The sequence below is a fragment of the Onychostruthus taczanowskii genome, unplaced genomic scaffold (genome assembly GCF_017590055.1).
Source record: "Onychostruthus taczanowskii isolate IOZ18803 unplaced genomic scaffold, ASM1759005v1 scaffold191, whole genome shotgun sequence".
NCBI classification, from domain to species: Eukaryota; Metazoa; Chordata; class Aves; order Passeriformes; family Passeridae; genus Onychostruthus; species Onychostruthus taczanowskii.
In genome coordinates, this window is record NW_024499140.1 from 90196 (window position 1) to 106161 (window position 15966).

At 35.2% G+C, this 15966-nt stretch overlaps 1 protein-coding gene across 19 annotated transcripts in view; it reads left to right on the forward strand.

The window, feature by feature from the left end:
• The window catches only part of AFDN (afadin, adherens junction formation factor), a 116350-nt gene that overhangs the window by 45262 nt on the left and 55122 nt on the right, over positions 1–15966 (forward strand). For 15 of the 19 annotated variants that reach the window (XM_041402090.1, XM_041402077.1, XM_041402076.1 and 12 more), the window contains 7 exons: positions 767–811; positions 4880–4974; positions 5719–5981; positions 7485–7554; positions 9669–9787; positions 14576–14637; positions 15498–15703. In XM_041402090.1, coding sequence (XP_041258024.1) covers positions 767–811; positions 4880–4974; positions 5719–5981; positions 7485–7554; positions 9669–9787; positions 14576–14637; positions 15498–15703 — 860 coding nt within the window. The remainder of the gene's footprint in view (positions 1–766; positions 812–4879; positions 4975–5718; positions 5982–7484; positions 7555–9668; positions 9788–14575; positions 14638–15497; positions 15704–15966) is intronic. The other 4 variants (XM_041402088.1, XM_041402084.1, XM_041402089.1 and 1 more) reach the window with 1 other exon arrangement.

Sequence of the window (15966 nt, forward strand, 5' to 3'; positions counted from 1 at the left end):
AGATTTGGATATGGACTTTTATTTTTGGTGATTGACTTATATACAGGTCTTTTTCCTATAACTTGAGTACACTCAGGTATTTAAGTAAATGTTACAGTTTGAAGTCTGGTTGTGTACCTTTTGTGAAGCAAGGTTGGAAATTGGTGCTGAAGCCTTTGCTGGCTCAGAACTGAAAAAAAGAAATTAAATTTATGGTCAAATAGTATGGGTTTTTAAAAAATTTGTTTTAAATCCAGATTAAATTATCAGTACACAGAATATATGAAACATACTGTCACGTTCTACAGGTTGAGGTTTGATTTGCATATTAATATTTTGGGTTCTTTTAATAGTACTGTTGATTTCTTTTCTTGTTCTCTTACTTTGTGGGATTTGGTGCTTTATCATTACAATGTGAGATGCCCATTTACAGAGAGAGTAAACCCAGTCTGAAGTGCCGCAGGTGTCAGTGCTGTGTGCTGAGCTTCACACATTGCCTGTGGGACTGACCTGTTGTTCCTGTTTTTCTTCTAACAGCTTGTTATCAGTTCTCTAAACAAGAAGGATTGTTTCATTCAGTAGCTTTGTAGTACTGATATCTTTATATTCCACACAGTTTCTAAATTTGAAAGAGTTTAATTAACTTCATCCTTATAAATTGAATAGGTGTTGTCTGGCTACAGTTTCACCCTTTCCTGTCTTTTCTTGCCCTCTGCATTTTCTGCATGGTATCTGTCCTGCTGGTGCTGCCTTCACCTGGGTCCTCTGCATGTGTTTCTAACCCCAGGGAGAAGGAATCACTTTGCCTACTACAACTATCACACTTATGAAGGTAACGCTGTATTTGATACTGTTCTCTCAGTAGTCACTAAAAACTTCTCCAACTGTCAGTCTTGTGTTTCTTTATGGCAAATGAAGGACTATCTTATTTATCTTAAGGGGTTTTTTCCCAAGGGATTGCTTCTGTGATGTAAGTTATCTGTGTTGTTTGTTGCCATTTAATTATTTGATTGGTGAACAAACATCAAATAGATCGTGAATATGCTGTTATCCAAAGAGTTCAACCTTCCAGCTACAATTAATAGCTAAATTTCAGAAATGCAATGTTTACAAGCAATGTTGTAGTAACACTAAAAGTTCTTTGACCCATGTGCTTGCAGAATTCATAGTTAAAATGGTTATTGGGTAAATGGCATGGCATAAAACTTAGCTGTCCTTTTCAGTATTTGACTGTGTTGATGCAGTGGATGAAGTCTGTGATGATTTTTATGGGAAATAATGTTTGGATCCCTAGGAAGATTACCTCACTTTTTACTCCATGATGTTGCATAGCATCCTTTGGTATTTCTGCTGCCTGGTTTGTCTAATATTAGTGGGAAATGTCAAAGATTTAGGACTTAAGACAGTAGAGACTTGTTCATTTCTTGTAGTGTTTGAAGTTGGTAGGCTAATGTAAAAATAGTTGTGGATCTTCAACTCTCATTAGAGTTTAGAATAATACGCAGATGTGTTCTGGTTTGACCAAGTAGACAAGACAAAGCCATTCTATTTTCATTGTGAAATGTCTGCCAAAGTATTTTTTTATTTTATTACTTTTTCCCCCTGTTTTCTCACTTTATTTTCTAGACTGCTGTAGAATAACAGCATGTCAGTGCTGCTCACCCTTTGTGGTTGTGGAGTGCAGTACTGGGGTTTAAAGAACTGTATTCACGCTTGTGTCCAGTGCTCAGTTATGTGAATTGATTTCAGACTTCCATTTTGTTAATGGCGTCATTCCAGAGAGCAGAAAGTTTCCTAGAGTGTGCTGAACTAAAAATCACGGATGGGCTCTGCAGGAACACTTGATCATTAACTAGGAAGATTGAAATTTGGTTGCATGTCACCGGGGGGAAAAAAAAAAAAAGACAGCTTTATAAATTTTTATCTCAGTGTGTGAAAAAGAGGTCTCCATACTCTAGACTCAGACTGTGTCTTTGGAAAAAAAGCACTTTAGGATATGTGTTTTTGTTATAGAAATAACTCCAGTAGAAATGTCCTCCTGTCAAAACAGAGGCTGTTTATATTTTTGCAGAAGAACCTAGCAGACTCACTTTCATGCCCTGTAAAATTGCACAAATTCATTAAGTTTGCTAGTGAAGTATGCCCAGTTTTTCCACTTCTCCACAGCTGCTGATGTTGCTGTTTGTACGACTCTTTAAGTGACTGAATATTAGATCTGTATGGTAGAGGATGCACTTCAGTAGCTTGTGGCTGTATATGTGGCAGTCAGCAACTGTCTCTGTATCCAAGTCATGTGAATGAAGCAGTAAACTGAGATGAATCTGATAGTAATAGAAATAGATTGGGCAGACTGAAATGATATTCAGCAGCACTTCGAATAGCTGCTTCTATCGGTATTATCTGTGAATGTGGCTTTTGATGAGTTCAGGAATGTGAATAACTTCAGTTGTACAGTCATAATATTTAAAGGCTGAGAAAAATGGCAAACTCCCATATTTTCACATGTGAGCCTCAGATCCTACAAGCCTGAAATTAAAATTACAAAGCATAAATACAAAATAAAAAGGCAACCTCATAAGGCTTTTTTCCTTGCTTAATCACAAAAAAAGAGCAATCTTGAGCTGTAGAACAAATAGCAGTGGGAGGTGTGAAGGACATGGAGATATAACAACTTGGACAGAAGAATTGCGGAAGGTTGGAGAAGTGGAAAGCCATGGCCAGGCTTTCCTGGCCAAGCTTCTTTCTGAGAACAGAACTGCAGGCGTAACACTTTTGCACATGAGTTTGTTGCCTGTTTAAAATAAAAAAAGTTTACTGTTGTCTCTTTCTGCTGGAAGTGCATATCTTGTCTGAAATTTAATAGTAGAATTATCTCCTGATTTTGACGTGGTGTTTCAGATCTGCCCAACCATCTCTTAAACTTATTAGTGTTTAAACCCTTAGTAACTAGGAACTTGTAGAGAAAATACACTTTTAAAGCGTAGACTTAACTAATTTTATCTCAATAGGTAAAGTCCATTGTGTGACAAGTAAGCTTTGGGCTTACTTGTTTTCTGTGAGCTGATCTTCATAATTTGATTTGGTCTGTGCAAACTCAGTACTATTTCCCAGCATTGTTTCAAGCATTGGCCTAGTGAAATCGACTGAAGTTACAATTTTCAAAGTGGTATAGGATTCACCTTTTAGTGGTGAAGTAACACATTTAAAATATATATCCATGAAGGGTGGCCTGTCTTGTTGTTTTTTTTTTTTCTTTAATTGTTTAAAAAATGTGTTTGTGTTACAATCCACTGACTTGATGTCCTTACAGTGATTATTCACTTTTGTTCACTGCAGGTTTTTTTAATAACATTTTTATTTAAAGTGTGAATGGTGTCTCTTAAGTTCATAAACTAAGTAATGAAATCTGTTTGCAGTGCATCATTTTCTAAGATCAGCCTTTGTGAACTCTCATGGCCTGGGGAGTAGGGAATAGGGCCTTCACCATAGGTATAGCAGAATATTTATCTTGCTGCAGTGATTTATAAGGAATACATTCCCAATACCATTTAGATGTTTACATTCCAGCTGCTGGAAAACAGGAAATATACTTTACACTGTAGTATAACACAACCATCCTTCCCTTCTGCCTCCCTCCCCTAGAAAAAAAGGCCTTTCATCATTCTTAGCATTTGTTGTAATTATCTTCAAGATTAAGATACCTCTTGTTGTAGAAATTGGCTTGTAATACTGATGGAGTACAACAAATAACTCAGATAACTGTGAATAACTCCTTGAAATTTTCTCCGTTTTGTGGAAGAAAAAATTGCATTTGTATCTAGTGCTGTGGTTTTAATACAAGGTGTTTTGGGAGTTTACAACTAGATTTATAGAGCTTCTGTTTGTATTGACTTCCACTTAAAAATTTGAAGCTAACTAGTAGCCTACTGCAGACAGTATCACTGTATGTGCCATGGCTTTAATAATATTCTCTAATGCTTTCTTGGAGATGACTTAAAATCACTGTTCTTTTCCACAGGTAAGACATTCTTTGTCTTGCAGCCTTTCTTTTACTTTGCTTTGGACGAGAGATTGGAGAGAAGTTAGAAATGACAGAATTATTTCAGTTTCCGCTCATATTTAAAGCTGTAGGATTATGTAGGAAATGGGCAGGATTTATATGTATGACAAAACCCATATGTGTTTAGCCTGTGAAGGCACCAGCTAAACTGTGCACACTTTGTACGTCCAGCATATTTCTGAGGGGAGTAGGAAGTTGGACTTTTATTTTTTGCCTAATTTTCTGTGAGATGAACATATAGGTCAATGGAACTGTAAAGGTAAGGCCAGAACTGCTGAAGTCCTGTATATTAAGACTAAATGTCATAGATAAACATTTTGTAGAATTGTCTTTCAATATTTCTCTAGTTCAGTATCTGGTTAATTAGAAACAGTTTGGTATGTGGATCACTTGACAGCAGATAGTGCTGATAACATATACTTCAGTAAGATCAGTAGATGCTATTAATGTGGGATCTGGAGGTATTTTATTTTCTTTATCTTCTAAACCCATACTGGTATACCCATATAAAATCTTAGAGACTTAAAAAAACCTGTTGTATTGCTTAAAGTACAAAGGAAATAGAAAAGGTTTTTCATGGTACGTTCAGAACAGTAGTTCTTGATTACTTTATTCTTTGCATTTGTAGTAAACAGCTGCTCCAAGTAGGCTTTCCTACTTTCAGGGTTGTTCCATTATGAGGAAAAACCAGGTTCCCTACAATCTTGAAACAATGTCACTCAGGTTTTCTTTTTTTGTAAACTTTACTATTCTGAACTAAGTTGCAGTAAATGTAGAAATACTGTGTGAGTATTTGAACTTTATTAACTTACAAATTGATATTTGTCACTGGCTGTACAGATGGTTCTGACTCCAGAGATAAGCCAAAGCTCTATCGTCTACAATTAAGTGTCACTGAAGTTGGAACTGAAAAATTTGATGACAATTCCATTCAGGTATGGAAAAAAGCAGTCTTGCATTACAGTACGGATCTGATCTCTGTGTGTTATGTGTCATTGTGGAATCTTAATAAAATATGGTGTACATATGCTTCAAAGTAGAAGGGTAAAATATTGCTGAAATTTTGTATTAATGGTCATAATTATTTGTTTTAATTTACTTCCACTCTTAAATTAAGAGGAGGATTTTATTATTTAAAGTAAATTTTTATTGTTTAAGGCGTTTATTATTTGAAATGGGGTTTTCTTTTTCATAACTGGATCAAATAGTGCATATCAGTGTTATTTTAACTGCTTAAAGGCTTTCAAATCCTAGTCTTAATCCCATGGAGGCAGGATATTTTAAGAATATCAAACAAGCATATTTGTATGAAGTTCATGCCAGGGAGTCTCTTACAGTGGCCTGGGTCCATGTCAGTGCATTTTGTTGATTTGTAATTATTTGTGTTGTGTGATTTCGTATAAAGCACAAAGTAGAAGAAAATAGTATATGACCAAAACAGTGAAAAAATTTTCATAAAGGGATGTCTGCTGCACATGTTAGTTAAATATGTGTTTTATTATTCATGTTGCATTGAAAAATGAAGTGAAACTTACTGATTTTAGTACCACTCATGTCTGTAAATTCGTAATCAAAGTTAAATAATCAGTGTGTAAATAGGGGAAGCTACATCTTAGTCTTTTTTTATTTCTCCTGCAGTATAATTTAATTTCTTCTATGTTAATTCATTTTATTCCTAGTTATTTGGTCCAGGAATTCAGCCTCATCACTGTGACCTCACTAATATGGATGGAGTTGTTACTGTAACCCCGAGAAGCATTGATGCTGAAACCTATGTGGAAGGTCAGCGTATTTCAGAAACCACCATGCTGCAAAGTGGAATGAAGGTTCAGTTTGGGTCTTCTCATGTATTTAAGTTTGTGGATCCTACTCAGGACCATATTATTTCCAAAAGATCTACTGATGCAAGTCTTATGGTCAAAGGCCCAAGACACAGAACTGGGTGAGTAAATTTATTTTCATCCTACTGAGGTTAGAAGGGGAGCCTTGCAAAAAAACACATAATGAAAGCATTATAAATGCCAGGGACTAGTGTGTGAACTCATTTAAAGTGTTAAGTATATAATTTTAATACTTGAGCTCCACCTTGTGATTTTATGTAGCATTAGCAAGTATGTTTTTCATTACGAAGTATTCAAACAAGTTTTACTCATACTCAACTTCTGTGTGAAAAACACTATAATGCCTTATTTTCATGTATTTCATAGTTCATCCAAGCTCCAGGAAAAGTCAAGAAGTTCCTGAATATTTTCAGATAGTCTGGTTTTTGTTTTTTCTCAGATAACAACTTTCAAAATTCCACTAAAAGGATTTTGAAATGGAGTAATCATGAAATGAGACTGTTAAGATAGGGAACTATATGTCTCAATGTAACAACCACTTTTTGTAGTGTGATTACTTACCCACTGGTTTCTGTGTTGCAAGGACTGACAATCCAGAAGTCTGCCCTTTTGTTTCTCATTCATATTTTTGATAGGTGCATAATAAAAATACTAATCATAGATATTGTGACTCATAGGGGTTTCAGGTGTTTTGTTCAGCAGCTATAGAAATACTCAGAAGAAACAATCTTAAAATCAGTTGGTATAGCAGGGGAAAAAAACAACATGCTGTTTTCCATCTTTTCTGGGTCCAAGTGAGGCTACTATTATTAGTATACACATTATCGTATGTTATTCAGAAAAGTAACAAATTGGCTTGGAGATGAGTGAAAGAAAGATACCTAGGGAAGGAAGCTTATCTGCTGAATTAATATAGATGTATGCTTTAACCATTTTTATTTTTTTCTCCACTGTATTTTCTTATGGAAGGACACTGCTTCTTGTAGGCCCTGTCTTCAGAAAGACCTCCAGCCATTTGTCTGTCATGCAATATTCTTGCTTAAATCTTTAGTTCATCCTGCATTTAGCCTGCAGATCAATAAATAAGTGCTCTTGCAGATTTACAGTCAATTGGAAAGGGCTGTATTACTGCAGAGCTTTATCTGGACAACAAAATCTATGGCAAAGGGCTGTTGCAGCTTGAACAATCAAATATTTTTTAAAATCTTTAGAATAAGGAGATAGTAATATGCATTACTATGATTTATGAGTTATTTGCATTATGTTGTACATTTAATACTAATTACCTGAGTAAAAGGTTGTAGCTATTCTATTGTAGTAAATGCAATGCCATGAACATGTTTTATATGTATTTATATTTTCTCACTTGACTGGGAAGAAATTAGCTATGAATCTGGCTTTGAAAATGTAATTGTCTGTATAAATATTTTTAGGTTATTTTGATATGAAGAACTAATAGAGTATTAAAAAACGTTATTATTAACTGGACTCATGGTATAACCCTTGAATTTTAATTTAGTAATTTTAGTTACTCCGTTCCTTGTTTATTAAATGCTGAACAGCATAATCTCTAAAACATACTGGAAATGTTATCTTGCTTATAGAGCTGTCCAGGAAACCACATTTGATCTGGAGGGAGATATTCACAGTGGAACAGCATTTCCAGCAAGCAAGGTATTTTTTTATGACTAAGTTAGCAATAAATAACAGCATGTGTAAGTTAAATCAAAATTACAATAGCAGTAGTATTTGGGGAAGTGTGGTCAGTTTATCAGTCTTCCTAGCTGTTTTTCCTTGTGGATGGGCTCAGATATTATATGCATTGTAATTTTAGATTTGGTTTATTTTTTTTCCCCAAAACCCTTTTGTTTACATTTGTATTGGCATTGGCATCTCATGTCAAGGATAGTAACATTTTTTAGAAAGGGAAATTCTCCAAACCTGAAGTAGTTTCTCCTCAAAATGACTTACCGAAAGCAGATTATGTGCAGGTAGAGATTCTTGTTGGAACTGGTACATTGTTACCTTGTGTATGTAGCATATGGCTGTTGTCATTTGTGATGGGGTAAATAAATGTTTTCTGTAAAATGTGAAAGGGTGTTCGATTTTAATTTAACTAGGCTTTTAAAATTTAATGGATGTGACTTTAGACTTCAGTAGAGCTCCAGTACACACACTGACTAAACAAACTGTCTTTGCAGTCATAATTATAAACATTTTATGAGGTGATAATCTTTTCATGCTTTCTTTCTGCACTTCTGTTAATAGATTTTGTGTCAGAATTGCATTTTCCAAGAGCCAACAAAGAGTAAATGACACAATGGTTAATGCCTTACTTGCTATGATCACATACCTCAGATGAAATGAGAGAATGAATTATTTCAGTAGTATGAAATGGAGTAATCTTCCCAGAATTGCATTACCTTTTATGTTTTATTTTTGCTATTACACAACTGAAATACTTATAACTGTTTAGTGATACTAATGCAGCAGTGTAGGTATTAATAACTCTGATAGCTTTTGCATGCATTTTTAGTCTTACTTGTTTTCTAACCACAGTCCTTTGATTCAGTTTCTCTACTTTCTTTGTACCATTGGGTAGTGCTTTTATCTTATATGTGTTCTTCACCTACTTCTGATAGGAATTTTAGTAATATTTGAAAAGGAGGAACAGAAACCTTGTAAACTAATAAAATGTCTTAAAATTTCTCAGAATAAGAGTTTCTGGCTTTATTATGTAGCTTATTTCATATGCTATTTGCAGTCATTAGAAAAATACTTCTAGTGGACTTAGGGATTAATGGGAAAAATTAGTTTATTTTTCAGTTGTGCTGTTTGAGACTGTGTATGTCATCTTGTTAAAGCACTGATGAATCACTCATTTTCTAACATTTGCTCTCTTGTAAGTTTGCTTGGAAGTTTGTTTGGAAAAGGGGTAACAGTAAGCTTAATGAAAATTCTCAGAGACGTGGTGGTGAAAAGTTCAAGCTCTTGCTTTGAGATGCACTTGTTGGCAGGTTTTCCTACGTTGAAGCAAATTATTTAGTCCTAGAAATTTCTTATGAAATGTTGAAACACTTTCTATTTTACTGATGTCTTGTTTTCTACTCTTCATGCTGTAAAAAATTACTATTTCTTTTGCTGCTTAAAGCAGTGTATTTGTCCCATTCCTGACAGGGTTTGATTGAATTAGAAATCATAAATTAAAAGCTTCCTATTAAGGAGCATGAGACACCAAAAGAAAACAAATCAAATGTTACATAAAAAACAACAGTTTGAATTGCCCCTTCTTGTCTTAGAAATGTACTTACTGCCAGATCAGACTTTCCCTAAGATCAGGATAAATTATGTTACAGATCAATAGTGCATACACTTGGAACTATTGCAGAAGCACAGTATGGGAGCATGACCAGTTTTAAATTTGTAAATATTTTTAACTTTGTCTCTTACCTAAAGTTTTGATTCCCAACTCATTCTCACTTTTTATTGTAGCTATAAACTTTTGATTAAATATATTTGCAAGCTACATTATAAATTCTAGTAGTTCATTTACAAAGAACTGCTCCTAGCTGGCTGTTGTTGTCTGTTGCATTGGAAGCAGGCTCTTCAGTGCTTCACTGTGGTGAAAATGCCTGCTGAGCTGTCGCTCTCTGTGCCATACTCCCTTCTTCTGTTTCCCCATCTCTTTTCAAGCCTCAGACCTCAGCTTCGTTTTAGTGCTGCTAGGCACAAGTACTGGCTCATGCAGTGCTTGCAAGCTAAGCACCTGTCCTGCTATTTTGAATTAGAGCACCAGCAGGCTGGACGGTGACAGGACATCATCATCTGCATCCAGCACAGCCGAGCGAGGAATGGTGAAGCCAATGATTAGAATAGACCAGCAGGATTACCGCAGACAGGACAGCAGGTAGGAAACATGGGATCCATTACTTCTTAGAATTGAAAAAATGGATTTGTTTTTCCAGTAGATCAAATGCTGCATTAAAGTATTTTAAATTATCTGGTTTTCCATATGGAGAATGAGATCTCTCTCCTAAAAAACCCAGGCTTAACAACCAAAGCAAAAAACTTCACAATACTTTAAAAAACCAAAAAACTAATCCTTTGTTTCAGTATTCTATTATTTGTGGTTCTCTTTCTGTAAAGTCAGGCTGGTAGTCATGTCACATCATTGTTGATTTGTGGTTAAGCATGTCATATGACATGAAAGGTATAATTATGTAAAATTTTCATTTGTCAGTGGCAAGATGATGTGATTTACTTTGGGGAGTGAAATAACCAGGTCATTGCTATGTCCACTGTGCTGTTGTCAGCAGGTGTGGAGTCTGTCCTTGAAGATACTTAAAGACACTTAAAACCTGACTGGACACGGTAGTGAGCAACTTGCTCTTGTTGACCTGACCCTGTTTTGAGCAGGGAAGTTGGATCTCTAGATGATCTCTAGAGTCTCTTATCACATCCCAACAAATCAGTGAGAATGTGAATAGAATTTTTTTCTTTCAAAAAATACAAGATTGTATTGCTGTCTACATAAATCGGCTTTTAAATTTAGGTGAACAGCTGTGATAAATGAATGAAAGGTAAAGTAAATGTACTGCAGGATTAAAACGTGCAGTGATCCAAGTTATAAAGCTTGCAGTATGAAGCTTTTTGTACCTTTAAATTGATATATTATTCACTAGACAGAAAAGAGAATTCGGAGATGTGAGTGGCAGGAAAAAAATACCAAAAAAGGGCAGAAAGTTGTGCTTCCACTTAAACTTGAATGTTCAAGTGTTCTGTAGCAGGGGCATCTTTTAAATACTTTCAGTGAAGTTAGAGTAGAATATTCAGTTCTAATCTGCACCCCCTTGTTAGAGTGCCTACCATATTCAGATTATTTTTTAGAATTTTATTAAGATTGTGAAGATTTAACTTCTTCTTGGATGACTAGTATTTTAATTGTAATTTTCTTCATAAAAGATGAACAAAAACTTTCTGTACTTTTTATAGCCTCTCAGAAATTCTTGAGGCTTCTGTTGTTAATATTTCTTGATCTGTGTTTCTGTATGTGTATGAAGTTTATTAAATTTCTATGAAGAGGATTATCTTGTGCTGTAGTTCTGTCTTTCAAAAACAGAGCCATCTGTGAGCTGTATCTTGGCTTCATTTTGATGGAGAGTTTTTAACATATTAAATTCCTTCTAAAGAGAGTACTCATTGCTAGTTTTTACAAAGGTTTTTTCACCATGGTTCCTGTGTGCAGAAAGTATTTTTAGAGACGTCTAGATCACACTTAAATTTGTGACAACCACAACTTCAGAGATCTTCATCACCAGCCCTGACACTGATTTTATATTTCTTAATATATCTTAATATATAGTATATATCTTAAATGTCTGTAGTATGTGTTGTGTAATGAGTCTTATTCATCTAAATGCAGCCCTTGTATCTTGTGCTCTTTCTCAGATACATTCACTGTGTTCTTGAGAATAACAAATTAGCAAAGTCAGGATGTCAGATTAGGACTTGACAAATTGAACAATGAATTGCCTGAATACATGGAATTCCCCTTTGTGGATATATTTTGTGGAACTTTAGTTAGGTTTCCTTTGGGATACTCTGGTCTCATTTTGTGAACTCTAAGGACAGTAATTGTAAACTGCTTTATTAGTTTGAGAAACCAAAAATTCTTCACTGGCAAGTTTCAGGTTCTTGTTACTGTACACCTTTCAGCCCACACTAAATGTTCTTATGGGTAGTCTGTGTGTTCATCACTGCTCTATAAAGGTAAATAGTAAGACAAATAAGACTTTCTTCCAGTAACTCACTGAATAGGTTGAAGACCAAAGATAAGAACTTGGCTGCCATGTATTTTCATTTCTAAAAAGAAAAAAAATTGACATCTGAGAGCATAACTCCAGTTTACTTACTGGGTATGCTTATTCTGATTGTAATGTGATTCTTGGAAATCAAACATGATGACTATTCATTTAAGGATTGTCGTCATACATTCTCATTAGATATCGGACTATAATTAACATGAGCAAACATATAATAAAGATGAGAAAAGAGAATTTTTGCCTTGGATACCTTTCAGGAGTTGTTTAAGATGTGTTTGGTTGGAAAAGAGTGATGATATGTAAGTGGTGTTAACTGAATGCAGATGCTTACCTGATTCCTTGCTTTAACATGCATTAAAAATTTATACATAGTATGCTGACAGAAACAATCACACAAGTGTGTTTCATTTTTTAATGTAGTTTATCAGAGGCAGTCGAGGAGAATACAGAAGTATCAGGAGAATGCATTATTGCTTTTAATGTGATTTTAAAGTGTAATATTACCTGACGATATACTAAGAAAGGAGTCAACCCCTAGTCAATATTTATGGCCCTTCTAAACCTAACTAGACTTTCAGACTGGTTTAGCTCAAAGAATTTCATCACCACAGAGAGGCTTTATCTATAGGAGCAATCGCATAAAGACAATATACACTTAAAATGTATCCATTAAAATGTGTTATGTCAGAAGCACAGAGAATTACTTCAACTTAGATTTCTAATGTGCAAAGCTTAATTAGAGCGTATTTTTTTTGTGTGTTTTTAGGGGAAGCAGGAAGATGGTACAGGGGTTGGAACTAGATGATCTTCAAGGTCTTCTTCCAACCCAGACCATCCTATGGCTCCATGATTTGTTGAAGGGAATTCCTGTTAGGGTAGTTAAATAATTGATTACTGCATCAGTTCCTAGACAACTAATTTACAGATAGAATTAAATTAACAGTTTTTAAAGAATGCTTTGTATTAATTTGGCTCTTATGCCAGTTTCCAAAAGTCTGTGAGCACTCTGACCCTAATATCAAGTCTCATCATTCATGACAGTGTCTCTCATTGGCTGGGAATCCAGTTCCTCTGTTTGTGCTGAAACTGATCAATATAATTTTGTTCTAAGGAAAATAAAATAAATCATCTGCTGAAATCTGTCACTGGTTTACTAGCCGGTTTGTTAAATATTAAAATACTAATATTAAATATTAAAATATTTCTATCTCTTATTACCATTCCAATAATGAAAGATTAAAAATTTTTCTGGAGTTGCCACTATATTTCCATTTTATAATACTGTGTATTAGTAATTTTTCTATGGAAGTCATGAAGTTCTCAGTGAAGAAGCACTTCTGACAGTGCAGAAGTAGTGATAAATTAGTTCATTTTAAATTTATAGCAATAAAAAGATAGAAAATACTACATTTTACACACCAGCTGGGTGCTTTTCATAAAGACAGCATGCTGTCATGTTTGAAATGTAACTGAAATGGCAGAAATTTGTGTACATACTGCCATGCTGTGCCTGCTATTCCTTAACTTTCAACTCCTGCAGAAATTTGATTTGGTGAACGCTTCTTATAATAACGCATTATCTAGGTGGCATAACCTGAGTTCTCTGCTGGTTTTGCAAGTTTGTAAAAAAGCAAGCAACCAAACAAACCCCCACCAAAACCCAAAGGTACCCTGGATTTTTGGATTCAATATACTAAAATTTAGATCTTTTGACATCAGACATCAAAATTATATTGTGGATTTTTACTACAGGAGATATGACACTGAGAGCCTTTACTCAGTTATCTCTGCCTTGTGGCATAACTAACAATCTTCAGGAGAATGACATTAATATGTTATATTCCTTTCTTTTTCAAAGTTATTGGGGGAAGTAGAAAGCTGCCTGTTGTGTTACATGTGGTTAAAATTGTTATTACATGCAGGAGATGTTAAGCTTTTACTCGTTTCCTAAAAATAGATGCCCAGCTGCAGAGAACAGCTCAGGTAATGTCTTCGCTCTTTAAGGCAGTAATGATTTATTAAATTAGGAAAAGGTTTTTCACCCATAGGGTGGTTGGGGACTGGAACAGCACTCCAGGACAGTGGTCACAGCACCAGCGTGACAGAGTTCAAGAAGCATTTGGACAATGCTCTCACTTACATGCTGTGACTCTTGGGATGTTGTGTGCAGGGCCAGGAGTTAGACTCAATGATTTGATGGGTCCTTTCCTACTCAGGATATTCTGTGATTCTGTGAAAGGCACACTTAACCTTTTGCAGGCGCCAGAAAAGTGAAATCTCTGTTCAGTTTTCTGCTCAGTGATTTCTCTGATGGGTTCTGGTAAGAAATAGCTCTGCAATCAGTTTCAATGAGGACAGTTCTGTGGCTGATTGCTGTTTCTTAAGTAGTGTAGCAACAGCTAGGTAGGGACTGGGTTTGACCTCATTTCCCTCTTTATCAGAAAAAAGGTCAAATGGGTTGACTAAGTCTTCATAAATTTTGCAGGCACAAAAGGCAGCAAATACATTTGTTATTACCAGGCTGATGTTTCAGGCAAAGCTTCATTCCATTTCTTTCACGTGTTCATGAATTATTTGTTACTTGAATCCTGTAAATGGCAGATGGCAAACTGATCCTATCAGTCTGCTGTGCAGCACACAAGAGGGTGCTTATTAATACCACAGACTCCACAGTTCAAGTCTGTATTTTTATCTGTTGTTTTGCTGGCAAATACAGCTTGAATTATTCTGGAGGAAGGGTAGAAAAAGTGTAGTTTTCTGAAAGGTGGTTGTGTCAATATTTGGAGCCAGTGTATTTGGAGAATATGTAATTTTACAGTAATTTATATCACCCATGTGGATTATTTGTTTCAATTTTTCTCATGTTTCTTTAGATCTCAGGATACCCATGGACCAGAACTGATACTGCCTGCCAGTATTGAATTCAGGGAAAGCTGTGAGTAAATTCTGAACTTACAATACTAACCTGTTAATGCATTCTTCTATACTGTAATATTTCAGTCAGTTGGAAAATTTAAAGGTATTTTAAGTAAACATTGAAATAAACTATGACTATACAGATGCTAGACAGTCTGGTAGTATAATTTCTTTTGTTGGGAGGGTGAGCAGATACTTCAGATATTGAGACATGTTCATGCGTATCTTAATTCTGATGTCATTTCAATTTCTTATCTTCAGATTAAATGTGAAAAAATTTTAATCCCATCTCCTCAACAGTGCCTTGGATTCATTGTCCTCTATACAGTTCTCTGTGCAATGTGTAATAGATTGCACCTTGGTCAAAATCCATTTTCTGTAAAATCTGATGAGGTTTGCATTGTCATTTGCAGTTTATTATTATCTTGGTCCCCAGGTTTTTAAGGTCTCAGATCTGATAGAAAAATAACATACTAGAGATTGTTCATACTTCAGATATTTGAAACTAAATAGATTTGTGAGCAAGCAAAGACTGATTTTTATTAGTGCGAGGGCTTTGTTGGAGTAAAATGTGTAAGAGAAATCTTTCATTTTCCTGTTCCCTTGAAGATGTAAATTTTCAGTAGATAGGACATAGTACAGAAATGTTTCCCAATGATCAGATTTTCTGGCTTTATATGGAAGTGTTTTGTTTGTATGTCTAACTAATTGTAGTACATAATAGACAACTTAGAGTTCAAATTCCTGTAAGTTGCTAGTCCTTCCTCTGATTTTTTCCAAAGAAAATCCTTTATGCCTCAAGTTATGAAATTGTTTCCTTTCATTTTCTTTCTGTCTTTGGATTTATGACATACTGTTTATTTTCCTCTTTGTCTGCAGCTGAAGATGCCTTCTTATCTGCCATTATAAATTACACAAATAGCTCGACAGTTCATTTTAAGCTGTCACCAACATATGTTTTGTATATGACATGTCGGTATGTATTGTCCTGCCAATACAGACCTGACATCACTCCTGCTGAGCGTACTCACAAAGTCATTGCAATAGTCAACAAAATGGTGAACATGATGGAAGGAGTGATACAGGTGAGTTCCTCTGCCAAAATCGGTCAAGGGAATTACCTACAGTTTGTTGATAATCAAGCAAACTTCTTAGCCTTTTTCTTAGTCTGACCCTTAACAGCAGCTGATTAAACAGTAACACCTGCATTGTCTGCCCTTATGAAGGGCAGTCACTGCTTTTATGCTAGTGAATAATGTCAGTGGTAAGAACTCTATCCTGAGCAATGTGGGAAGTTAGGGAGTGGCTGTTGCTCTGAAGATTGTTTCCTGACGAGAGGTGACTCTTT